The sequence below is a fragment of the Rhinatrema bivittatum genome, chromosome 8 (genome assembly GCF_901001135.1).
Source record: "Rhinatrema bivittatum chromosome 8, aRhiBiv1.1, whole genome shotgun sequence".
In the NCBI taxonomy this organism is placed as follows: domain Eukaryota; kingdom Metazoa; phylum Chordata; class Amphibia; order Gymnophiona; family Rhinatrematidae; genus Rhinatrema; species Rhinatrema bivittatum.
This window is the reverse complement of record NC_042622.1, coordinates 255,824,401-255,851,706: the sequence shown is the minus strand read 5'-3', so window position 1 is coordinate 255,851,706 and position 27,306 is coordinate 255,824,401. Positions and strand designations below refer to the sequence as shown.

Here is a 27,306-nt window from a genome sequence, read left to right as displayed (position 1 = left end):
TGAGCACCATCCACCGAAAGAGGGCCCAAGTCCACAACTGACTGTCTCCTAACACAGGAGATACAAGCATATACGTCCCTGCTTGCTGATGTAAAACATCTCCACTTGATTGTCTGTCTGGACCAGGAAAACTTTGTTGGACAGATGATCTCTGAAAGCCCCCAGAGCGTATCGAATTGCCTGGAGCTCCAGGAAATGTATCTGGTTCTGATGTTCCCGGGTAGACCAAGTGCCCTGGGTGCAAAGCCTATCTACATGAGTCCCCTCAATCCAGGTTGGATGCATCCGTGGTTAGGACAATTTGAATTAGAGGAATTTGGAAGGGGACATCGCCAACCAGACTGGAATTTTCTCACCATCAGGACAGACCTTCCTGGCATGGCAGAGTGACCTGGATGATTGGCCTATTGCCACTGCAACCTCAAGGTCCATTGGGTTCTTCTCATGTACAAACATACCATGGGAGTAACATGAACAGTTGTGGCCATGTAGCCGATCACCTCAATATGTGCCAAGCTGATGTCTGCTGACTCTCTGAGCCTCTTCCACTATGGCCATCAGGCCCATTGCTGCGGGAGAAAGTCTTTTGCCTAAATTGTGTCTAGCAAAGCTCCAATAAACTCCAACTGAGGTTATAGGCTGAGGTGAGACTTGGGATAGTTGATGATGAACCCTAGTAACTTCCAGCACCCGGATGGTCTTGCGCATGGACTCCTCAGCAACTGCCCGAGATGTACTCTTGAATAACCAATCATCCAGATAGGGAAATATGTAACCCTCAGCCTGCATAGGTGTGCTGCCACCTCAACCAAGCATTTTGTGAAGAGATGTGGGGCAATGGCAAGCCTAAACCACAGAACACAGTTTTGGAGGAGCCAGTTTCCCACAATGAATCTGAGAGACTTCCTGTGACCTGGAAATATCTCGATATGATTGTAGGCATCCTTTAGCAGAAAGGGGATCAAGGTGCCCAGGAAAATCATTTTGAACTTTTCTCTTTTGATGAACTTGTTCAAGGCCCTTTGGTCTAGGATGGGATGGAGTCCTCCTGTCTTCTTTGGAATCAGGAAGTATTTGGAAAAAAAATCCCCACCCTCTCTGCCCTGATGGGATGGGCTCTATTACTCTGTACATTAAAAGGGAGGAGAGCTCTGCTAACAGCACTTCATGATGCGCTGAGTGGCCTCAAGATGGGCTCAGAGGGTGATTTGGTGGGACACCCTATAAGTTTAATTTGTACCCTTTCCGGAAAATGCTGAGAACCCACTCATCTGAGATCATACTGGGCCACTGATTCACATAGAACTGTAGCCTGCCCCTGACTGGGAGGCCCTCTGGCATGGGAACTGGGATCCTGGTTATGCTCTCTGTAGTCCAGTCAAAACTCCATCTCAGGTGTTGGCTGGGACACTATCTGTAGCTCAGGTGTTTTCTGCTGCCTGGGACGGTTGTGAGGGGCCTGCTGAGCGCAGGATTGAAGGGATGGAGAATAGCATCTCCTTGGGTGGTAGAAGTGCTTCCTCTGCCCTGATCTTGGATACCTCCCATAAGAGGAGGGTGGGTTGGGAATAGGAGTGGAGAACTGCTGGAGTACAGCTCAATAATCCTGTATCTGTACCACCACATTCTTAACACAATCTTTGAAGAGATTCTCCTCAGTGCATGACACGTAAGTGAGTCGTTTCTGCACTTCCGGATGGAGATCAGTGGTGCACAGCCAGGCGAGGCTTCGCACCTCTATCCCCAAAGGTAAAGACTCTTGATGAAGCTTCGAAAGCATTGTAGGTCGACCAGACCCCATGTTTTTCACCCTCCAAACTCTTGGTCAGCAGTGACTAGAGTCTTGCTGCTTCTGAGGAAGTTGCTCGGCCACCTCCTTCAGCTGCTTCAGAATCTCCCACTTATACTGGCTCATGAAGAGCTGGTAGGATGCCATGTGGGCAATAAAAATAGCACCCTGAAAGTCCTTCCACCCAAAAGTATCCATGGCTCAAGGATTCCTCCCCAGGGGTACTGAGGAATGGGTCTCAGAATGCTTGGCTTTCTTGAGAGCGAATTTGACCACCACAGACTGGTGTGGTAGCTGGTACTTGTCAAATCCAGGAGCCTTTTGCAAAAGATAAACTGCATCTACCTTCCTGTTTACGGAGCTACAGAGAGAGGATTCTCCCACATCCTCAACAGAAACTCCTGAAGGATCTTCTGCACTGATACTGTCACAATCTCCTTAGGAAGCTCCACGTACTGGAGGATATCCAGCATCTTGTTTCTGGAGTCTTCCTCCATCTGCAAAGTAAATGGGATGATTTCTGCCATCAACTGCACGAACCCTGCAAAGGAGAGGTCCTCAGGCGAGAACTTCCTTCTGTCTGGTGGAGGAAAGAGATCGGAGGAGACACCCACCTACGCTCCATCATCTGAACCATTATCTGAATGCCGGTATCCCCAGGAGTATGTGGATGCCTACCCATTGTGACTGCCAGGGGAGGGATTCTTGGGTGCTCTGTCTCCAGCCAGCAGATTAATGACCAGTAAAGCTGGCCTGGACTCAGATGATACCATTCCCTCAGTAGCAGGAGGAAGGGGGTTGTTCCTCTCCCAAGAAAACTGGGATAACCATTGGATTGGCTGTCGCCATCTCCAATGCCCCTCATAGCCTCAGTGTGACAACAGGCTCCAACACTGACAAAGCACCAACTAATGCGTGTAAGGAATTGAGCTGCACACGGTGCCATCTATGCCCCAGCACTGAGGCCCTGCAGTGCATTTGCCATGGCCAGCTGTACACTGTTCTTTAATTCCTCCTCAAAAATCGCCAATACCAGCCCCGACAGGGGAGCACAAATGGCAGCCACATCCTCTTTGGAACTGAGAGGAGGATTGGTAGCTGACATCAGAACCAATGGAGACTATGGCAAATCCCTGGGAGTTTGGGAGTTTTGAGGTTGAGCTCTCCTCATCATGGGGTCACTTCAGGGGTTCTTGGCATGCAATGGACTGTCCCTGTGCTCATCACTGCGCATCAAAGGGGACTCATTTCAATGCTTCATTGGCTTCCCTTTAGTCTCTGCAAGGATCTTCCCTGGTGCCTTGGCCAAAGAGGTCGAACTCGAATCCTTCTTCGACTGAGAGGAGCTGGGCAATGGCCTGTCTCCAGATTTAATGCTGGCCACTGCAGGAAACAATGGACTGCCCCTGATGCCGATGATTCTTCGGTCCATCAGTGCAATTCCTTGGTCTTTTGATGTCGATGCTTCCAGTGCTGATGGATTGGTGTTCTGGTGCCCGAACAGATGTTCCAATCAAATCCAAATGGGAACGGCGTCCTTTATCGGTCAGTTCTTCACATTTGTGGCAACCCCAGAAGTTATATGATGTCCCCAAGCAGAAGACGCATCTATGATAGACAAAGTCCTCTGGGATCAGGAGCATTGCTGGAACCTGAATATGGCATCATGAAACAAAAGGGACGCAAAACCAAACTTGATGGCCTGCGGGCACCGATGGCACAGTCACCTGGAAGGGAACTGACTGTGGAAGGAAACTTGGAGAAACATCGAAAAACCTACTTGCGAATACTACTCAGGAAGACCGTGGAACCCTGCACTGACATGAGAAGAGAAAAAGCAAATGTTGCTTACCTGATGTAACAGGTGTTCTCACAGGACAGCAGGATGTTAGTCCTCACAAATGGTGACATCGAGGATGGAGCCCAACCACGGAAAACTTCTGTCAAAGTTTCAGGAACTTTGACTGGCCCCCACTGGGCATGCCCAGCACGGCAACAACCCTGCAGCCAGCAGGGGTCTCCCTTCAGTCTTGTTTCAAAGCTACAGGCAGTGCCGAAAAATAAAATAAAAACGAACCCAACACCGCGGGGTGGCGGGCGGGTTTCGTGAGGACTAACATCCTGCTGTCCTGTGAGAACACCTGTTACATCAGGTAAGCAACATTTGCTTTCTCACAGGACAAGCAGGATGGTTGTCCTCACAAATGGGTGAGTACCGAGCTGAGGATGTCCTAACATGCACCAAATGTACCCAACGGTGTGCAACAGGCACAACAACTGGGGTGGAATTTGGGAGAGGGCATCCGCACCCTACCGGGAAGGTGGAAGGGTGTTGGTACATCATGTTGGAAAAAGGTTACGCAAGACAGATTGGCCGAAGATGGAATCCTGTCTTCCAGCTTTGTCCAAACAATAGTGGGCTGCAAATGTATGGAGGGAACTCCAGGTTGCAGCCTTGCAGATGTCAGGAAGCGGCACAGATCGAAGGTGTGGTACTGAAGTCGCCATGGCCCTCACAGAGTGTGCTTTAACACGGTCTTGAAAAGGAATGCCAGCTTGCTGATAGCAGAAGGAGATGCAATCCGCCAACCAGGAGGAAAGAGCCTGCTTACCCACAGGTTGCCCTAACTTGTTAGGATGGAAAGAGACGAATAATTGAGCGCTCTTCCTGTGGGCAACTGTACGGTCTAGATAAAAAGCTAGAGCCTGTTTGCAGTCTAGGGTATGCAGAGTCTGTTCCCCGGAGTTGGAGTGGGGCCTGGGAAAGAAGATAGGTAGTATGATGGATTGATTAATACGAAACTCCGAAACTACCTTAGGTAAAACTTTAGGGTGAGTGCGGAGTACTGCCCGGTCCTGCAGGAGTTTAGTGTAAGGCGGATAGGTAACTAGGGCCTGTAATTCACTAACCCTGCGAGCTGAAGTGATAGCCAAAAGGAATAACACTTTCCATGTGAGATATTTTAAGTCACAGGAGTAAAGAGGTTCGAAAGGTGGTTTCATAAGGCGACCAAGAACCAGATTAAGGTCCCAAGATGGGGCCGGAGGACGTAAAGGTGGCTTCAAATGGAGCAATCCTTTAAGAAAACATGTAACAAGGGGTTGTACTGAAATAGGGACACCCCCGATACCTTTATGGAAGGCGGCTACCGCACTGACATGCATTCTAATGGAAGAGGTCTTTAGACCTGACTCCGATAGATGCCAGAGATAGTCCAAGAATTTAGAGATTGGACAGGAAAGGGGATCAAGGGACTGAAGTGCACCATGATGTATACCTTTTCCATTTGTAGGAATAAGATTTCCTTGTGGAAGGCTTTCGTGAAGCGATCAGGACACGAGAAACTGAATCCGAAAGGTTAAATGGTTGAAGGACTAACCTTTCAACATCCATGCCGTCAGGGACAAGGCTTGGAGGTTGGGATGGAGGAGGCATCCGTCGTTTTGAGTGAGCAGATGCGGGTCCCTCCCCAGAGGAACGTGCCTGCGGATGGATAGATCCTGGAGTATGGGAAACCACACTTGGCGTGGCCAGTGCGGTGCTATTAGGATCATAGTTCCCCCGTCCTGACGCAGCTTCACGAGAGTCTTCGACAGAAGAGGAAGTGGAGGGAATGCATAGAGCAGACCGGTTGTCCACGTGAGGGAGAATGCATCCCTCGGCCAAGAGTGCTGGCTCCGAATGAGAGAGCAGTAATTGTCTACTTTGTGGTTCTGAGGGGACGCAAAGAGGTCTATGTGGGGATAACCCCATTTGTGAAACAGAGAGGTCGCTACCAAGGGATTGAGTGACCACTCATGTGGTTGGAAGACACGGCTCAGCTGGTCTGCCAATACATTGTCTACTCCCGGCAGGTAGGTGGCCCTGAGGTACATGGAGTGGGAGAGGGCTTCTGCCCAAATCTGCGCAGCTTCCTGACACAGAAGGAAGGAGCCTGTGCCTCCCTGCTTGTTTATGTACCACATGGCCACCTGGTTGTCTGTCTGAATTAAGATTGCGTGGTTCGATAGGCAATCTTGAAAAGTCCTGAGAGCATAGCGAATTGCTCGCAGCTCCAGGAAATTTATCTGGTTTTGGCTTCCTCTAGTGACCAGAATCCTTGAGTTTGTAGATGGTTTACATGGGCTCCCCAACCGATGTTGGAAGCGTCGGTGGTGAGGATTACCTGGGGATCTGGTGGAAGAAAAGGCAAGCCCTGTAGGAGGTTGGATTGATTTGTCCACCAGGGAAGAGACAGACTGAGTGCATCGGTGATGCGAACAATGGAGGACAGAGGCTGAACAGCTTGTGTCCATTGTAATCTCAGAGTCCATTGTGTGACTCTCATGGCTAAACGGGCCATGGGAGTCACATGAACTGAGGAGGCCATGTGTCCCAGTAGAACGAGGAATTGGCTAGCTGTTGCTGTGTGTTGAGACTGCAGCTGGCGAGCTAGGGACACAAGGGTTTGAACCCGTTGATTAGGAAGGAAGGCTTTTGCCTGTAAGGTGTCCAAGTCTGCCCCAATGAAGGATAAGGTCTGAGATGGGACTAAGTAGGATTTGTCGTAATTGACAAGAAACCCTAGAGAGAGCAAAGTTTGAGTTGTTAGGGTCAGGGAGGACCGAGCAATCTGCTGGGTTGGGGCCCTGATTAACCAATCGTCCAGATAGGGGTAGATGTGGACACCTGCCCTCCTCAGAAAAGCTGCAACTACCACGAGGCATTTGGTGAAAACTCGTGGTGCGGATGCCAGGCCGAAAGGTAGCACTCGATATTGGTAGTGATTTCGGCCTACTAGAAAACGCAGGTATTTGCGATGAGATTCCGTGATTGCAATGTGGGTATATGCGTCTTTTAGGTCTAGAGAGCATAGCCAATCCCCTTTTTGCAGCAGAGGGAGAAGCGAGCCCAGGGTTACCATCTTGAACTTCTCCTTGTGAAGGTACTTGTTGAGGGCCCGTAGGTCCAGGATCGGACGAAGTCCCCCTGACTTTTTTGGGATCAGGAAGTACCTGGAGTAGAACCCTAGTCCTTGTTGTAAGGGAGGAACGGGTTCTATAGCGTTTGACTGTAGGAGAAGAGAAACTTCCTGCTCTAAAAGAACAGAGTGATCGGTGAATCTCCACGCCTGCAGGGGTGGGGAGTCGGAAGGGAGAGTCAGGAAGTTGAGATGGTAACCCTGTGCAATTATAGCTATCACCCACTGATCTGTGGTGATATGATGCCACCTTTCTAGAAAGTGGCACAACCAACCTCCTACTGGTATGGTTGGAAGAGGGGTTTGGCAAGTGCTCTCTAAGAGAGAGTCAAAAACCCGCCGCAGGGCCAGGTTGTGGAGCCGCTGCGGGCTTTTGTTTACGAGACTGGCGAGGTTGAGTTTTATGGTAAGACCTCGCAGGCCTAGCCTTGGCTAGTGGGGGATAATACTTCCGTGGCCGGAAGAAAGACTTTTTAGAGTCCTTCCTAAACGGCTGTTTAGAAGGCAAGTCAGGAGGAATGGATGAGAGCTGTTTAAGTGTCTCATGATGATCCTTTAGTTCAGCAACAATTTGCTGAATCTGCTCACCAAACAAATTATCCCCTAGACAGGGCAAGTCAGAGAGCCTGTCCTGAACTTCTGGACGAAGGTCAGAGGACTTGAGCCAGGCCCAACGTCTGGCAGAGATGGCCGTAGCAGAAAGTCTAGTGGAAGCATCAAAGATGTCATAAGCCGTTCTTATTTCATGCTTCCCAGCTTCAAATCCTTTATTTAGTAGGGATTGAAGCTGTGGTTGAAACTGTTCTGGTAAGGCATCTGAGTACTCCTGCATCTGTTTCAGGATGACCCTATTATATTGAGTCATATACAGCTGATAAGAAGCTATTCTAGAGATCAGCATGGCTCCCTGGTACACCTTTCTACCTATACTATCTAGGAATTTATTTTCCTTAGTAGGAGGTATGGAAGAATGTGGCTTTAGTCGTTTAGCTTTCTTTTGAGCTGACTCTACCACAACAGAATGATGGTCCAATTGTGGTTTTTGAAAGCCAGGTGCTGACTGTACGAGATAGGTAGAGTCAGCTTTTTTGTTTACCGGAGCAATAGATCCAGGAGATTCCCAATTCTTTTTGAGAAGGTCTAGAAAAACCTGATGAATTGGAATAGAGGTGATGACCTTAGGGGCATCCAGGAATTGGAGCAATTCCATCATCTGGTGCCTGTCATCTTGTTCAGATTGAAGTTGGAAAGGGACCAACTCCGACATTTCCTTCACAAAATTTATGAAAGAGAGGTCCTCAGGAGGAGAACGCTTTCTACTCCCCGCAGGAGAGGGTGGTGAAGGCAAATCATCGGTGTCAGTAGAGGTATCATCACCCCAGGTGTCACAAGGATCAGGATGCTGACCTGAGGGGGGCTGAATACCTGAGGGGGGCTGAATACCTGAAGGCCCCGGTTGAGGCTCCGAGAAATTGGAAGGAATCACCGGGGGTATCGAGAATGTCCTCGATGGAATCGGTGCCGGCATCGAAGGAACCAGTGTCGGCATCGAGGGAATCGGTGTCGGCATCCTCGGTGGAGCTGATGTGCGTATCGCCTCCGAGGAATGTAATCGGTGGCGAGGGACGACAAGTCACCGATGGAACTACCCCCGAAGGGGGAATTCGGTACGGTGTTTCTCCACCTGATGAGAAGGCTGTCGGTGATCCGGGTATTGCCGGTGGAAGGGCATTCATAAGCGCTTCCATCCGGACAAGCAGCGGTGCCAGTGCTGCTGGAATCGGATCGGTGACCGGTTCCACTCTCGGTGCCGGAGTTGGTGCCGGAGGAGTCTGGAACCATAGTAATCGCCTTGTCGATGGCCTCCTGGACCAGCCAGTCCAGTTCTGCCCGGAGACCTGGGGTAATGACCCAGGTCTCCGGGCAGAACTGGACTGGGGTAATGAGACCCGGCTCGACGGGAGAGGGAGGCTGAGCCGGAGGGACCACCGCCATCGGTGGAATCACGGCTCCCAAACCCCGGAGGGGTGAGGGTTGCCTCGGTGTCTGCGAGACAGGAGTGGACGGTGCCACTTCTGGTCGAGACTTCTTTGGCGGAGGCTCGGACAGTGCGGAGGCCGATGACATCGGTTCCTCGACGGGCCGAGACTTATGAAGTCGATGGCGATGTTTCTCCTTCCGATCCCCTCGATGATCAGGGGAAGGGACAGGAGTCGATGGCCGTGAAGTCGTCGATGGCGGACGGTCACCGGAGGGCTGTCGATGATGATGAGACTTCGACGGTGCCGGTTCCGATGACGTCGATGCAATCGATGGCGTTGGGGTACGAGCATGGAAAAGGAGTCCCATCTTCTCCATTCTGGCTTTGCGACCTTTTGGTGTCATTAGGGCACATTTGGTGCAAGTCAGGACATCATGCTCGCTTCCTAAGCACAAAACACAGACTCTATGTGGGTCTGTGATTGACATAGTTTGGGTACAATCCGGACACAGACGGAACCCCGACGCCATGGCCATAGGCCAAAAATTTAGCCGCGGGACTGTCGACTGCCAACGGGCCTCGAGGGCCAAACTCGACGGTAGTCGACCAAACGACGGCAAAACTTACCGAAGTTCCGCAGAGTGAAAAAATTTGAAGAAGGGAGACCCCTGAGGGGCAAATTTTCTTCAGAAATTTAATTGAAGAATTCCTGTCAGGAATGTGGTTAAGAGCTCTTTGACCGCGTGGCTACTGCTGCGCGGAAAAAAAGAAGACTGAAGGGAGACCCCTGCTGGCTGCAGGGTTGGTGCCGTGCTGGGCATGCCCAGTGGGGGCCAGTCAAAGTTCCTGAAACTTTGACAGATGTTTTCCGTGGTTGGGCTCCATCCTCGATGTCACCATTTGTGAGGACAACCATCCTGCTTGTCCTGTGAGAAACACCGAAACAGCAAGAATAAATGAAGAATAAAAAAAAAAACAGCGACAGCGAGACTCAACCGCAACCACACACTCTGTGGAAAAGGAAAGACTGAAAAGATCCTGTGTGGATGTATAGTATAATGCATGCCGGTTTCAAGACAGGGATCCATCCTGATTGTCCTCGGAGAAAAGCCAGTTCCTGAATGAGATGCCCCAGACTGTAGGATGCATTCCAGCAGCTGGCACCCCAAATGCAGCAGGGTGACCAGATGGAAGACCACCAATTCCTCCTGAAACAAACCCTTCACCTCTAAAAGGACAAAGCCCCTCACCCGAGTAATGGCAGATGCAGAGGTCAGCTTCCGCCTGGTCTTCTTCATTTTTCGAAGATCCTCATCCTCATAAAATAAGTCCTGAAGAAGGAAAGATAGGAAATGGGTTCAGGCACACCTCTACCATTGTGCAGTATTTTATTTGCACAGTGCCATCACTGTAGAAGGCAATTACACAAAGATAATGTCCCTGCCCAAAAAGCTTAAATCTAAATTTAAGAGCAGGAAGCTAACAGGCAGGCTACTTGCTCAAAAATAAAAATCCAGAAAGAGACCAATTATAGTTATCCTTAAATTGCTATGCTGTGGCCAATATTACCTCTAACCTTTTGGGGCTTTGTGCGCAAAACAGTTCTTGTGTACAAAGTAGTATACAAATTGTTCGCAGTGTTCTTTGAAGATACAATTCTATATTCCTTTTCTTATGTGTGCACGTGCAGATGCACACAGCTTACAGGGAATATAGGCTGTGACTTACTTCAGACTACATGAAAATGAGAACCAGATCTAGGTGTAATAACTGATTATAAAAATGGAAAGACATTAAGTGATTCAGCATTTTCTGTGGATGAACCGGAACAATAAAGCACACAAGTGGTTACATTAACCCACAGCACCAAGGTCTGTTTCACTCTCTTATTGCTCAGGAAGGCAAAAAAGAACTTTTTGAACTTGCATGGGCGTTCCTGCACTATCATCGCTGTACACCCTCCCTCAATCTATTTTTGTCTGCTTCGAGAACAGTTTGGTTATTGCTCTCTCTTGCATCGCCACTGGGGCTTTTGCTGTTAGATCACTAAGAAGAAAAAAAATGTCTCAAGAACGAGGAAGCAGTTGATCAGATAATTTAAACTGCATACAACGTGTCATCACAAACTAGCTATTACAGCATGGTACTGGTAACTTATTTTTGCTATACTTATTTTCAACATGTTAGCAAACCGGTTTATATAAACAACTTTAAAATATAATACATCATAAACATATGCACCATCATTTGTTTTAGATGTTGAGAACCTAAATATGATTTAGTAAATTGTGGTCCCTGTGGCAATATGTCCTGGCAGGCAAGATATTACTAGGTTTTAAAACTCAAATATGAGCTTTCAAGCTCACCAGTAAAAATGACAATGCCCTCAAAATGAGGTAATAGCATAGATTTGCCTCACTGTTACAAATGACTTCAAAAAAGGGATGCTCTGAGCATTTAGAGCATAGAAAAACTGCATCAAAAAATAATGCCAAGGAATCATCAGCGCAGAGGCTTTCAGCACCAAACATTTATTTTATTTATTTAATCACTTTTATATACCGTCATTTGTGTTGGCTTCATATCGGTTTACAAGGTAAATTCAAATAACATGTAATCAAACAAAATATTAGTATAGTATACAGCAAATTAAGAAAATAATTTTCTAAAAGTAACTAATACAATTTAAATCATACTAAGTGCTAAAATTAAATGCCTTAGAAAAACCAAATAAAATTAAGTAAAAAATAAATAAGAATAAGAAACATCACGGTGTTTATGCTTCATCAGCTAGGCATTCTTAGGCACTGAAAAAAAGAAGCCAACATGCCACCCTGGAATGGCACTGAAGAGGGCAAGTGGCACCAATTAAGCAATTCATCAGAAAGCAGTTTAGGTTCACTACCAGTACTAGAGGCTGAAGTCGGATCTTCCTCAATTAAGAAATGCCCTACTGCCTCTACCTGAATGTCACACCTTTGTGCAGAGGCTTTGGAAGGATTTTGCCAAGACATATATAAAGGAAATGTCAAAAGAAAAACATACTTTTCGTAAACTATATTTGAAAAGCTAGCAAGGGAGATCAAGTTGCAACCATCTCCATCAGATTCTCAAAAAAAGGAGAAAGATTTCTCCTTTTACAAGGTCATCTGGGAAAGAGAAAAAAATAGAAAATATTTCTTTTATAGAATCAAATTCTGAGGATTCTTTCAGCTATAGTGACTCTAGGGAATAAATTTATATACTTCCATCACCCGAGCTACCATCTGATCCAACCCTAGAATCAGGTAGGAGTTCAACAATGCCAAACATATTACAACATACTACAAAAAATGTCACGATCCATACCATTTTAGTTTGGAAGATGATGAAAGGACTTTGAAATTCATGCAACCACCAAAAAAACAATTTAAAGCTATGCCAATGAATAAAACTTTATTAGTCATGCAGGGTAAAATGTTGAAAGACACCCTTCTCAATCGCACCAGAGGGAAAAAGCAGAGTTGCTTACCTGTAACAGGTGTTCTCACAGGACAGCAGGATGTTAGTCCTCACATATGGGTGACATCATCAGGATGGAGCCCAATCACGGAACACTTTTGCCAAAGTTTCCAAAACTTTGACTGGCACCTACTGGGCATGCCCAGCATAGTACCAACCCTGCAGCCAGCAGGGGTCCCCCTTCAGTCTCGTCTTATAGTAAAAAGTACATGCGAAAAATAAAATAAATCGTAAGCGAACCCAACTCCGTGGGGTGGCGGGCGAGTTTCGTGAGGACTAACATCCTGCTGTCCTGTGAGAACACCTGTTACAGGTAAGCAACTCTGCTTTCTCTCAGGAAAATCAGGATGGTAGTCCTCACATATGGGCGAGTACTGAGCTGAGGATGCCCGAGCAATGACCCAAATGTACCCAAAGACGTGCAACAGGCACAAGAACTGGGGTGGAATTTGATAGAGGGCATCCTGAACCCTACCGGGTTGGCGGAAGGATGTTGGTACTTCAGTTCACAAATAAGTAGCATAGCACAGACTGGTTGAAGATGGAATCTTGTCTGCCAGCCTTGTCTAAACAATAATGGGCTGCGAAGGTGTGGAGAGAGCTCCAGGTAGCAGCCTTACAGATGTCAGCAAGCGGCATAGAGCGTAGTTGCGCTACTGATGTTGCCATGGCCCTGACAGAGTGTGCTTTAACATGGGCTTGAAGAGGACTGCCTGCCTGTTGGTAACAAAAAGAAATACAGTCCGCTAACCAGGAGGAGAGAGTCTGCTTACTCACCAGTTTGCCCAATTTGATGGGATCAAAGGAAAAACAATTGAGTGATCTAGTTGAGCTCTCTGGAAGCCAGGGGCTGGCTGAACTAGATAGGTGGCATCTGCCTTACGGTTAACAGGTGCCACAGAGCCAGGGTGCTCCCAATTTCTCTTTAAAACGTCCAAAAGGATGTCATGAATAAGAACATAAGAAAATGCCATACTGGGTCAGACCAAGGGTCCATCAAGCCCAGCATCCTGTTTCCAACAGTGGCCAATCCAGGCCATAAGAACCTGGCAAGTACCAAAAAACTAAGTCTATTCCATGTAACCATTGCTAATGGCAGTGGCTATTCTCTAAGTGAACTTAATAGCAGGTAATGGACTTCTCCTCCAAGAACTTATCCAATCTTTTTTTAAACACAGCTATACTAACTGCACTAACCACATCCTCTGGCAACAAATTCCAGAGTTTAATTGTGCGTTGCGTAAAAAAGAACTTTCTCCGATTAGTTTTAAATGTGCCCCATGCTAACTTCATGGAGTGCCCCCTAGTCTTTCTACTATCCGAAAGAGTAAATAACCGATTCACATCTACCCGTTCTAGACCTCTCATGATTTTAAACACCTCTATCATATCCCCCCTCAGTCGTCTCTTCTCCAAGCTGAAAAGTCCTAACCTTTTTAGTCTTTCCTCATAGGGGAGTTGTTCCATTCCCCTTATCATTTTGGTAGCCCTTCTCTGTACCTTCTCCATCGCAATTATATCTTTTTTGAGATGCGGCGACCAGAATTGTTCACAGTATTCAAGGTGCGGTCTCACCATGGAGCGATACAGAGGCATTATGACATTTTCCGTTTTATTCACCATTCCCTTTCTAATAATTCCCAACATTCTGTTTGCTTTTTTGACTGCCGCAGCACACTGTACCAACGATTTCAATGTGTTATCCACTATGACACCTAGATCTCTTTCTTGGGTTGTAGCACCTAATATGGAACCCAACATTGTGTAATTATAGCATGGGTTATTTTTCCCTATATGCATCACCTTGCACTTATCCACATTAAATTTCATCTGCCATTTGGATGCCCAATTTTCCAGTCTCACAAGGTCTTCCTGCAAATTTATCACAATCTGCTTGTGATTTAACTACTCTGAACAATTTTGTGTCATCTGCAAATCTGATTATCTCACTCGTCGTATTTCTTTCCAGATCATTTATAAATATATTGAAAAGTAAGGGTCCCAATACAGTCCCTGAGGCATTCCACTGTCCACTCCCTTCCACTGAGAAAATTGCCCATTTAATCCTACTCTCTGTTTCCTGTCTTTTAGCCAGTTTGCAATCCATGAAAGGACATCGCCACCTATCCCATGACTTTTTACTTTTCCTAGAAGCCTCTCATGAGGAACTTTGTCAAACGCCTTCTGAAAATCCAAGTATACTATATCCACCGGTTCACCTTTATCCACATGTTTATTAACTCCTTCAAAAAAGTGAAGCAGATTTGTGAGGCAAGACTTGCCCTGGGTAAAGCCATGCTGACTTTGTTCCATTAAACCATGTCTTTCTATATGTTCTGTGATTTTGATGTTTAGAACACTTTCCACTATTTTTCCTGGCACTGAAGTCAGGCTAACCGGTCTGTAGTTTCCCGGATCGCCCCTGAAGCCCTTTTTAAATATTGGGGTTACATTTGCTATCCTCCAGTCTTCAGGTACAATGGATGATTTTAATGCTAAGTTACAAATTTTTACTAATAGGTCTGAAATTTCATTTTTTAGTTCCTTCAGAACTCTGGGGTGTATACCATCCGGTCCAGGTGATTTACTACTCTTCAGTTTGTCAATCAGGCCTACCACATCTTCTAGGTTCACCATGATTTGATTCAGTCCATCTGAATCATTACCGATGAAAACCTTCTCCATTATGGGTACCTCCCCAACATCCTCTTCAGTAAACACCGAAGCAAAGAAATCATTTAATCTTTCCGCGATTGCCTTATCTTCTCTAAGTGCCCCTTTAACCCCTCGATCATCTAACGGTCCAACTGACTCCCTCACAGGCTTTCTGCTTCGGATATATTTAAAAAAGTTTTTACTGTGAGTTTTTGCCTCTACAGCCAACTTCTTTTCAAATTCTCTCTTAGCCTGTCTTATCAATGTCTTACATTTAACTTGCCAATGTTTATGCTTTATCCTATTTTCTTCTGTTGGATCCTTCTTCCGATTTTTGAATGAAGATCTTTTGGCTAAAATAGCTTCTTTCACCTCCCCTTTTAACCATGCCGGTAATCGTTTTGCCTTCTTTCCACCTTTCTTAATGTGTGGAATACATCTGGACTGTGCTTCTAGAATGGTATTTTTTAACAATGACCACGCCTCTTGGACATTTTTTACTTTTGTAGCTGCTCCTTTCAGTTTTTTTCTAACAATTTTTTTATCAAAGTTTCCCTTTTGAAAGTTTAGCACGAGAGCCTTGGATTTGCACACTGTTCCTTTTCCAGTCATTAAATCAAATTTGATCATATTATGATCACTATTGCCAAGCGGCCCCACCACCGTTACCCTCTCTCACCAAGTCCTGTGCTCCACTGAGAATTAGATCTAAAATTGCTCCCTCTCTCGTCGGTTCCTGAACCAATTGCTCCATAAAGCTATCATTTATTCCATCCAGGAACGTTATCTCTCTAACGTGACCCAATGATACATTTACCCAGTCTATATTGGGGTAATTGAAGTCTAATATACAAAAATGTGGAACCCAAATAATTTTCAAGAAATAGCCTATGAAGGTGTCAGCAAGCCTTGACGTTATGTATCTTTCAATTGAAAGATACATAACGTCAAGGCTTGCTGACACCTTCATAGGCTATTTTTTGAAAATTATTTGGGTTCCACATTTTTGTATATTTGATTTTGTGTTGTGGTTAACCGCTGACTCCTTTGTGCGAGTAGGTAATTGAAGTCTCCCATTATTACTGCACTACCAATTTGGTTAGCTTCCCTAATTTCTCTTAGCATTTCACTGTCCATCTCACCATCTTGACCAGGTGGACGGTAGTATACCCCTATCACTACAGTCTTCCCTGACACACAAGGGATTTCTACCCATAAAGATTCAATTTTGTATTTAGTGTCATGCAGGATGTTTATCCTGTTGGACTCTATGCCATCCCGGACATAAAGTGCCACACCTCCTCCCGAGTGCTCCTCTCTGTCAGGGATAGACCTGATTTCCTTAGGAGCATCGAGAAACTGGAGAAGTTGTAGCATCTGATGCCTAGAGTCCTCTTCAGTCTGAAGCTGGAATGGTCAGACATTTCTTTAACAAAGCTGATAAAGGAAGCGATCTCCTCCTCTGGAGGAGAACGCTTCCTTTCATCAGGAGGAGAGGGCTGTGAAGGCAGATAGTCTGAATCCTGGGACGAATCATCGGTCCAGGGATTGTATGGCTCATCAGCTCCCATATGTTCATCAGAAGGGAGTAACTGTGTTATTCCGGAAGGTCCAGGCCTAGGCATTGATGGCGGCACCGATGGAATCTGTGACATCGATGGATGTGTCGGTGGTAGCACTCTGGAGGGCGGAATGGAGATCGGTGATTCTTCTTCTTCTTCCGACAAGGGTATCAGTGAGGAAGGAATCGGGGCCATCGGTTCTCTCAGATGCACCGGTGGAAGGGCACCGATTAACTTGTCCATTCTTACCAATAGCGGTGCAAGCGCCATGGGTATCAGATCAGTGGCCGGCATCGGCATCAATGAAGATTTGAATCCCTTCGGAAAGAACAAGCAATAAATAGGGAGGAAGTGACATCACTGACCTTAATGGATGGCTGAGAGAGGAGTTCCCTGTTGTAAACTGTATAAAGGTTATAAATACCTCAACTCAGAGTTTCCAGGATTGTGCAGGCAGGTTGCTGAACTAGAAGAGACTGCTTTATGTCAACATGAAAAAAGGGTCCGATCTCCGCCAGTTTTCATATGATGCCTACAGTGTGCTATCCAAAAAAGAAGGCAAAATGGTGGACCTTGCTGAGATTCAGGGACCTGAGGTAGGCTAGGAGGTCTGTCATGGAGTCAAAAGTGGGAGATAACGTGACATGCGATGGACTTCAAAGCTTGGTATTGCAAATTACGGTCGGACATAACTTCCATTAAAACTGAGATGCAGGAATTAGTATCGGATCTCTAGAAAGACCTCTCCAATTTTGGCAGGTAGAGGAGGTGTAAGATCATGCTGTGTCTATTGTGCAACAGCAAAAATCAGTGGAAGACATGTAAGTGTTGATGTTGCTACCGCGAATAAGATGGAGGATCTAGAAAACAGATCTTGTTGCAGTCTCAGGTTTAGAGATGTGCCAGAGGATGCGGATGCTGTTGCAGTCGTTCAGAATATCTGCAAGGTCATGCTGGTGTCTGGAAAGAGCCCTGGGGACATATCTGAAGAGGTCATTGAGGGCACTCATCGATCCCTGGGCCCAGTTAACAAAAATATACTCCAGGACATCTGATTTTTAGTGATTTGTCTCCTCACAATCCAGAAGCACAGAGATTTGCATGAAATAATTTCCCTGCTGTGTAGAGAGAACATCAAGTATCTATAGTTGTTTACATTCGGGCTTATCTTTATCATAAGCAGTGTGACATCTGGGATTAAGACTGTAGCTGAGGCAGCAAAGATTCAAACAGGCAGGAAGAATTCATGTCTGGTCCTGCCAAAAAAAGCCCCTTAAATGGCAACATGTGAACAAGGGATGCAGTAGGCTACGGAGAAATTCATCTAGAGAGGCTGCTATTTTCCTGTTCTATATCAGCAGCTGAAGTACATTTTTGTGATTTCATAGTGCTTGACTTTTAGATGTTCTTGGATCTCTGTAACTGATTTGGTTGCATATTCCTTGCTGGCATAATTTTTGCATAAGCAGTGAAGTTTTCAGATTTTTTATGTTTTCTCATTCTCTGTGGAGCACTATGCATTTTTGAAGACTTGTCAAATTTTCCTGATATTTTATTGGGTTTAGTACAGTGGGAAGGATCAGTATAATCATTCCTTCATTTCTTTGGTCTAGCTATAGTGGGTACAGACCTTACAATGGAAGGGACAGGGGAAGGGGTTATGGGCTATAACTCAGAGGTTGGCAGGTGATGGAGTGGTACAGAGGGGAGCAGGAGTGTGTTTTATTTTAGGGGGATGGTGTGGGTGACCAGTGTAGTTGGGGGGGGGGGGTTTCTGGGGGGAAGGGGGCGGGGGGGTTACTGTGTGCTCTATAGGTTAGAAATAAATATTCAATGTTTTTACTACTGTTATGGCTACTATTAGATTTTCATCCTTGAATGACAAAGGCCTCAATTCCCCCTTTAAAAGGCAACTGCTGTTCCATGAGGCTCAGAGTGCAGGCTGGGGTTCTTTTCATTCAAGAAACCCATTTGAGCAAAAGAGATAAAGGATTACTTAGGTCTCGGTTAGTCCCCTCTATTTTTCTGGTATCTAGTTCAATCTGAAATAAGTATGATGGGGTGGGAGTGCTGGTTTCTAGAGATTTTATTGTTGATATAAAGGTGATTTGTAAGGATGTGGATGGAAGATACATCATAATTAAAGTGGCAATAAATTCAGAGGCGTGCACACTACTAAATATCTATATTCCTAATGTTAATCAGGGATCTTTCAATAACTTATTAAATGATGTCCTGCTGGACAAATTTAAAGGCCACCTGATTATGGGTGGGGATTTTAACATCACTAGGGTACCACCACTTAATAATTCAACAAGGGTTGGAATAATGGCCAAGATACATAAGATTTAATTTAAAGGCTTAATGGAGCTTTGGGGTTTGGTTGGTATGTGGCTACTACATACCAAAGACTGGAATTATTCTCTCTTTTCAAATCTGTATAATTCATACCCCGGAATTATTTCTTTCTGATTGATAAAACCTTGATCTCTGCTATAAGGGATGCTGATATTGGATCTATAACATTGTCAGATCACACCCCAGTGTGGTGGGATCTATGAACATCTCACAATGATAAAGGGAGACTGTTCTGGAGAATGAATGATAGTTTATTAAATAATAAAGATATTCTCCAGCAGACAGAGTTTGATATTTTGGAGTATCTGAGTATAAACAATACTGCTGGCACAATTCCAATGATCCTCTGGAATTATCTAAAGATGGTTGTCAGGGGGCTTAAACTCTTGTGCTGCTTTCCTAAAAAAAAAAAAAAAAGGAGGAGGAGAAGAATAACTTGGTTTTATTCAATTCTATTACTGTCATGGAAAGCGAGCACAAGGCTAATCTCACTCCTAAATTATTGATAAAACTAGAGGAGGCTAGAAATAAGTTTCGATAATTTTCACTGAGGAAATCTGTATTCACATAGATCTCACTAAGCAAACATATTTCAAATATAGCAACAAAGCTGGTAAACTGCTGGTTCAGAAAATTAAAACTAAAGTTGCTCAACTTCAAATTATTAAGATTATCAATAGACTGGGTACTCTAGTCTTTGATGTTCACAGGATTAGGAAGCGCTTTACCCAATTCTACGAGTGTAACATTGTTGAAGGAAGTGGACCCTTGTAGCTGTGATGTGGTTGGTGCCACCTAGTAAGCAAGCTTGCTAGGCCCATACTGGCAGCTGGCGGAGAAGCCCATACACTGGACCAGCTGGAGCTTTGCATGTACAAGCTGCCTTTCCCATAAGTTGAACCCTTGGGTTTTGATGGCCGGCAGGACAGGTGGGTCCCTAGGGCTATCCGGAGAGAGTCTGATCTGAGCAAGCATTGTGGCAAAAAGAAGACAACACAATGGGTAACAGGCCAGAGGTCAGAGCAGAAAGCAGACAAGAGTCGGGAGGCCAGGTCAGGGTCAGAATCCAGATAATCAGTCCGAAACAGACAGGACAGACAAGATAAAAAGGACAAGCAAGGAAGAAGGGAACCAGTGGGACCTGGGATCAAGAATAGGTGGGCAAAGAACCGGACAAGGAAGAGAGCATGCAATAGGCTAGGACAAGACAAGGCACCAAGACAAAGAACACAGAACAAGGCACAAGGCTAGAGACAGGGACAGCAACATGCACTGGAACATGAGGGCACCAGGAGACCTGTTCCTGAGGCAAAGGACTGTTGCTATGACAAGGCCTTATAAGGGGAAGTCCTGGTGATATCAGAGGGTGCCGCAGTTATCTTCTCGCCACAGGCCCTATTAAGAAGACACATCAGGCACGCGCGTGCCTAGAGACAGCCAGGAGGGAAGGTAGTCAGGCAGCATGTGGGCCTGCCACATGCTCAACTGAAGACGTAGAAACTACGTCCCTGCCACAGAAAGCCTCAGGCCAAGGCTGGGGATGCCAGCGGCATTGGGCAAGTGAGGCAGCTGGCGGTTCCATCCTGCAAGTTGCCGAATGTAACAGTACCCACTTCCAAGTCTTCTGAGCTTGGGTTTTCTGGGAACTTTCTATGAAATTCTTTCAGAAGTTGGGGGGCTTGTAAGTTGGATGCGGGCTCCCATGGGTTTTCCTCAGGGCCATAGTTCTTTCAGGTTACGAGGTACTGTAACTTGTTTCAGATCTTGTGGGAGTCAAGAATTTCTTCAACCTCAAGTTGGGTGTCCTCAACTAGGATGAGTTCAGGCTTTTGGGCCAGAGTTCTGCCTGACCAGGAAAGGATTGCAGGCTTCAAAAGGGAAACGTGAAAGAGAGATTTGAGATGCTTGAGTTTATAGGCAACTGGGCCCAACTGAAGCTTGATGTGAAAAGGCTCCATGACTCAGGGTGTGAATTTTATGGAGGGCGTTTTAAGTCTCAGATTGCTGGTACTGAGCCATATCAAAATTACCGGCTGGAGAGTGGGCGCAGGGCACAGTTTCTTGTCAGCTTGGGCTTTAGCATTTGAGCAGCTTGGTCTATGGGTTGGTGAGTTTTCCTCCACAGATCCTGGAGCTCTGCCCTACCAGGGTAGCAGCTGGGCAGGTATCAGGCATAGGAACAGGTCGCAGACTCCAGGTGGTATCCCAAGATGATGTAGTATGGCAAAGATACAACAGAGATAACAATTGTTATGAGCAAATTTGTCCCACAGAAGCAACAAAGGCTTTGGTTCACTTGTTCAATCTTGCCACTGCTCTGGGGTGGTAGGCGAAGGTGAAGTCCAAGACAATGGATTCTGAATGTGCGCTGAGAGAAGAGTTTAGTGAGTTCAGGTGCAGTCCAAGGAGAGGAAAAACATGAGCCATTTTTTAAAACATATCCACAATCACCCAGAGGGTGGTGTGGCCATTCCAAAGAAGCATATAGCAGATAAAATTTGTGGCCACATGGGTCCAGGGCTCCGTGGGAGCCGGCAGCAGCTGTAAGAGTCCCCATGGTCGGGCTCTATCACTCTTCTGCAAGGCACAAGTAAGGCAGGACCCCATATAAAGCAAAATTGCTTACCTTGTAATAGGTGTTATCCCAGGACAGCAGGATGTAGTCCTCACATATGGGTGACGTCACTGAACGGAACCCAGGCGGGAAAGCTTTCTGTCAAAGTTTCTAGAAACTTTTGACTGGCCCTGTGAGGCCACTGAGCATGCTATGATATTCTCTGCCACAGGTGTCTCTCTTCAGTCTGTTATATAGCATAAAGCGTTAGCAAAAATAAAATAATAAAGATATGAGGCCCAACTCACGGGGTGGCGGGTGGGTTCTGCGAGGACTACATCCTGCTGTCCTGGGATAACACCTATTACAAGGTAAGCAATTTTGCTTTATCCCAGGACAAGCAGGATGCTAGTCCTCACATATGGGTGAATAGCGAGCTAGAGGCTGAGTCATGTTGTATTGAGGCAACAGTGAAGTATTGTTGTTGAAATGAGTCAGCCGAAGATCACAGAACATTGGATGTAGAAGGAGTTGGGATTAAACTGGAAACAAGTTCTTTAAGACAGATTGTCCTTAGGCTGAATCTTGTCTTCCTTCTTTGTCCCAGCAGTAGTGGGCTGCAAAAGTGTGAAGAGAACTCCATGTTGCTGCTTTGCATATGTCTAGGATTGGCACTGAAAGAAAATGTGCTACTGAAGTTGACATTGCTCTTACTGAATGTGCCTTTACTCGCCCTTAAAGAGGAAGGCCTGCTTGTTCATAGCAGAACTCTATGCAATCTGCTATCCAATTGGATAGGGTATGTTTACCCACTGCTTTACCCGGTTTGTTTGGATCATAAGAAACAAAAAGCTGAGTGGATTTTCTGTGGACTGCAGTACGGTTTACGAAGAAAGCAAGTGTATGCTTACAGTCTAGGGTGTGTAAGGCTGTTTCTCCTGGATGGGAATGAGACCTTGGAAAAAATGTGGGTAAATTTATGGATTGATTCAAGTGGAATTCCGTAACTACCTTGGGAAGGAATTTTGGATGTGTATGGAGAACCACTCTGTCATGTAGGAATTTTGTATAAGCTTCGTATGTGACAAGTGCTTGTAACTCACTAACCCTTCTAGCTGAGGTAATGGCTATGAGGAAGATAGTCTTCCATGTGAGAAATTTAAGATTTCAAGAGTCAATGGGTTCGAAAGGAGAGTGCATGAGTCTTGTTAGTACCAAATTCAGGTCCCAGCTTGGGACGGGTTTTCGAATTGGTGGTTTAAGGTGAGTTAAACCTCTCATAAATCTGCTTACGAGAGGTTGCGTAGAGATTGGTGCATGTCCCATCTTGTTATGGTAAGCAGAGATTGCACTTAAATGTACTCTTACAGAGGAAGTCTGGAGACCAGATTCCGAAAGATGGTATAAGTATTCCAGTAGAGAAGTTGTGGGGCAAGTGAAAGGATTTATATCTTTTGCTGAGCACCACAAAGTGAATCTCTTCATTTAGAAGAATAGTTCTTTCGTGTGGAAGGTTTACGTGAAGCTATAAGCACTTGAGATATGTGAGATGAAAGATTGAGTGGTTGTAATATCAAGCTTTCAACTTCCATGCTGTCAGGGATAGGGACTGAAGGTTGGGATGTCGTAACTAGCCCTGATCCTGAGTTATGAGAGTGGGAGCTACTCCCAGGCGAATTGGATCCCTAAGAGGTCTAGCAATGTGGGGAACCATACTTGTCGAGGCCAATACGGGGCTATGAGAATTATGGACCCCTTGTCCTGTTGTAGCTTCACTAGAGTTTTGGTTATGAGCGGTATTGGAGGATACGCGTATAGTAGGCCTGAGTTCCAAGGGCGAGCAAAGGCATCCATAGCTGGCTGGTTGTTCTGTTTGTGCAGAGAACAGAACTTGTCCACTTTGTGATTCAGATGTGACGCAAAGAGGTCTATTGTTGGTTGACCCCAACGTTGAAATATCCTGGTCGCTACTGCAGGATCCAGGGACCATTCGTGTGGTTGGAATTAACGACTGAGTCGATCCGCCACTACATTGTGTATGCCTCCCAGATAAGTGGCTCGTAGGAACATTGAGTGATTCAGGGCCCAGCCCCAAATCTGTGCACCTTCTTGACAAAGGAGATACGAGTCCGTACCTTCCCTGTTTGTTGATGTACCACATGGCTACTGTGTTGTCTGTTTGGATGAGAACAGTCTTGTGTGAAAGGCAGTCCTGGAACGCATGCAGTGCATAACGTATTGCTCGAAGTTCCAGAAAATTGATTTGATATGTTGCTTCGAGTTTTGTCCAAGTCCCTTGTGTGTGAAGATTGTCTACATGAGCTCCCCAACCCAAGGTGGATGCATCTGTAGTTAAAGTAATCTCTGGGACTGGTTGTTGGAAAGGTAGGCCTTTGCACAGGTTGTCTTTGTTGGTCCACCAAAGTAGAGATGATCTGAGTTGGTGGGTTACTTGAATTGGATAGTTGAGTGGTTGAATGGCTTGGATCCATTGTGACCTTAAAGTCCATTGGGTAACTCGCATGGCTAACCTTGCCATAGGAGTAACGTGAACTGTGGAGGCCATGTGACCTAACAGTATCAGAAACTGATGAGCTGTGGTTTGTGTCCGTAAGGAAATGGACTTTGCTAGTAGAATGAGGGCCTCTGCTCGTTCTATAGGTAGAATGCCTTTGCTAGATTTGTGTTCAACTCTGCTCCTATGAATTGAAGTAGATGAGTTGGAGTGAGATGGGATTTTTGATAGTTGATGAGAAACCCCATGGAGTGAAGTAGAGCAATTGTCCGGTTGAGAGAAGTTATTGCTCCCTTTTGAGATGGACTCTTTATGAGCCAGTCGTCTACATATGGAAAAACATGGACACCTTCTTTGTGTAAGTGTCCTGCTATTACTGCTAGACATTTGGTGAAGACTCTGGGAGCAGAGGCCAGTCCAAATGGTAGAACTTTGTATTGGAAATGTTGATGGCCTACTATGAAGCGCAGGTACTTGCGATGAGAAGGGTATATTGGAATGTGAGCATAAGCATCTTGAAGATCCAGAGAACAAAGCCAATCTCTTGCTTGAAGAAGTGGAAGCATGGTGCCTAGAGAAACCATTCTGAATTTTTCTTTCTTTAGAAATTTGTTGAGATTTCTGAGGTCTAGGATAGGACGTAGGCCTCCGGTTTTCTTTGGAATGAGGAAATATCTGGAGTAGAATCCTCTGCCCTTCTGTGTCCGGGGCACTGGTTGAATGGCTTTGGATCTCAGAAGGGTGGATAATTCTGTTTGTAATTGATGAAGTTGAGAGTTTTGTTGATGACAGGATGTTGGTGAAAACTCTGGAGGAATGGAGGTGAAATTTAGTTTGTAACCTCTGGCGACTATGGAAAGAACCCATTGATCTGTGGTTATGGATTGCCAATTTGTGTGAAAAAGGAATATTCTGCCTCCCACTGGAAGATTTGGCTTGGGATTGCAAGGTTGAATCTGTTCTCTGGTGTAGTCCTCAAAAGCCTGTTGCAGGCCCTGTCTGTGCAGGAGGTTGTGGACGGGCAGGTCTGGATTGTCTGGCTTGAGATCGCTGTGTTGGCCTGGTAGATCTACCCCTAGTTGTTTGTTGGTAGTACCTGCTTGGCCTGTAGTAAGAACGTCTCACATCCCTACGTGGAGAATGACGAGAAGGTTGGTTAGCAGGTTCTTGAGGGGTTTGAGACAGTTGTTTGAGTGTCTCAGTATGATCTTTGAGTTTAAGTACAGCCTCTTGAATTTTATCTCCAAAGAGATTGTCACCGAGACAGGGAAGGTCAACAAGCTTATCTTGTACCTCAAGCCTGAGGTCAGATGCCTTGAGCCAGGCCCACCGGTGAGCAGTGATTCCCGCTGCTACTGTTCTTGAAGCAGTTTCGAAGTTATCATACACTGCTCTTACTTCGTGTTTTCCTGCCTCAAGACCTTTTGATATGATTGCTTGAGCAGGCTCTTGGAATTGAGTGGGTAAGGAAGTAATAAATTGTTCCATCTCTTTCCAGAGATTTCTCTGGTGTTGAGTTATATAGAGTTGATATGCAGAGATTTTTGTGCTCAGCATGGAACTCTGGTAGATCTTCTTACCCATGGTGTCTAGGAACCTGTGCTCCCTGTCTGGTGGGATAGAGGAATGTAGGCGCACACGTTTAGATTTCTTTTGCTCTGATTCCACAATGACAGACTGATGGGGCAATTGTTGTTTGTGGTACCCTGGAGCTGGTTGAACTATGTAGGTGGTTTCTACTCTTTTGTTGACTGCAGGTATAGAAGCTGGGTGTTCCCAGATTCTCTTCTGAAGATCCAGCAAGACTTCATGTACAGGTACTGCTAGTACCTGTTTGGGTGGATCTACGAAATGTAATACTTCAAGAGTTTGTGCTCTTGTGTCCTCTTCAGCAGTCAACTTAAATGGAATGGAATCAGACATAGTTTGTATAAAGGATGAGAAGGAAAGATCTTCTGGGGGTGATTTCTTTCTTCTGTCAGGAGAAGAAGGATTGGACATGAACTCCTCTGATGAAAATTGAGAGGGTTCATCATCCCAGGAGTCTTCTGAATCTTCTCTGTAAGTTGTCTGAGTCGCTGGTGCTGGTGGGACGAGAAGCCCTGAAGGTCCAGGTTGTGGATCATCGATGAAAATATCAGCAGATGTTGTCCTTGGTGTGATGGGTGGTAAGTTGTCGATGACATTCTGGTACCTTTGTAGGAGGCGACGGTAAAATGCCTCATCCTGGACTTCCAGAGGTTGATCAGGTTGTGGCAGTGATGCTGTCGTTGGGATCATCGATGGAATTTGAGATAACATCGATGTAGATTGTGTTTGGAGCCTCAGTGTGGTAGTTATGAAACCCGTCGAGGATCTTGGAAGGAAAGATATTGTTGTCATCGGTGTTATCACCGGCATCGATGTTGAAGGAAAAAACTTCGGCATCGATACTGACGGTGGAGGTATCAGCATCGATGTTAGCGTCATCGGCATCGATGCTGGGGGCATCGGCATCGATACGGAGGGTATCGGCATCGACAAGCCTGTCGGAAGTTGTTGCTCCTGTAGAGCTTGTAAGACAGCTTGTCTAATAAGTGTAGACAATTCTGGCTGTGGTATGAGTGAAGACACCGATGGTGTATACGGTGGCGGTGCCGTGATGTCCATCGATGACGTCGTAGGTGTCGGTGACAGCAAAGGCCCAACCACCGACGTGTCTTGATTTTTAGGCCGCTTCGGCATCGACTCGTCCTGGGACACCGATGCGGATGATGATCGATGTCGATGGCGATGTTTGGTTTTAGAACGTTCTGCCGACTTTGTGGAGATCACAGACGATGGCGAGGACGGGCGATCACCGGATCCATCCGGATGCGGTTTTTTTGAGTAAAACTCTTTTTGTTGCTCCAGCCGGAGACGACCTCGGTGCTTTTGAGGGAGAAGGGATTAGCTGAAGAGAAAATAGGTGTTGCATCTTCTCTTGCCTGGCTTTTCTTCCCTTGACTCATTTCTGCGCATTTGGTGCATGTACTGACATCGTGTTGTTCCCCGAGGCACAGTACACACTCCAAATGCGGATCGGTAATAGACATATTGCGGTTGCAGACCGGGCATTTTTTTGAAACCGGTCGCCATTTTCGATCGACGGCCATCGATGAACGAGCGTGTGAGAAAAATTTTCGTCCGAAAATTTTTTTTTTAAATACAGTACTCACCAGCCGGCGAGGTAGAGAGTTTCCTGTGACAGAGAATATAATTGACTTTTCAGTCAAAAGAGAGATTCCCAAACGTTAGGGCTATCAGTCCGCGGTGCGAACGGCAGCGCGGAAAAGTGAAGACTGAAGAGAGACACCTGTGGCAGAGAATATCATAGCATGCTGGGCATGCTCAGTGGCCTCACAGGGCCAGTCAAAAGTTTCTAGAAACTTTGACAGAAAGCTTTCCCGCC

The 27,306-nt window shown here is 45.9% G+C and overlaps 1 protein-coding gene across 2 annotated transcripts in view; it reads right to left on the bottom strand.

Moving 5' to 3' along the window:
* PACS1 (phosphofurin acidic cluster sorting protein 1) overlaps nt 1-27,306 on the bottom strand; it is a 478,069-nt gene that overhangs the window by 285,346 nt on the left and 165,417 nt on the right. For both annotated transcript variants that reach the window (XR_003858449.1, XM_029614641.1), the window contains exon 7: nt 9,982-10,062. Coding sequence is in view for 1 of the 2 variants with exons in the window: in XM_029614641.1 (XP_029470501.1) it covers nt 9,982-10,062 (81 nt within the window). In the remaining variant the exon portion in view is untranslated. The remainder of the gene's footprint in view (nt 1-9,981; nt 10,063-27,306) is intronic.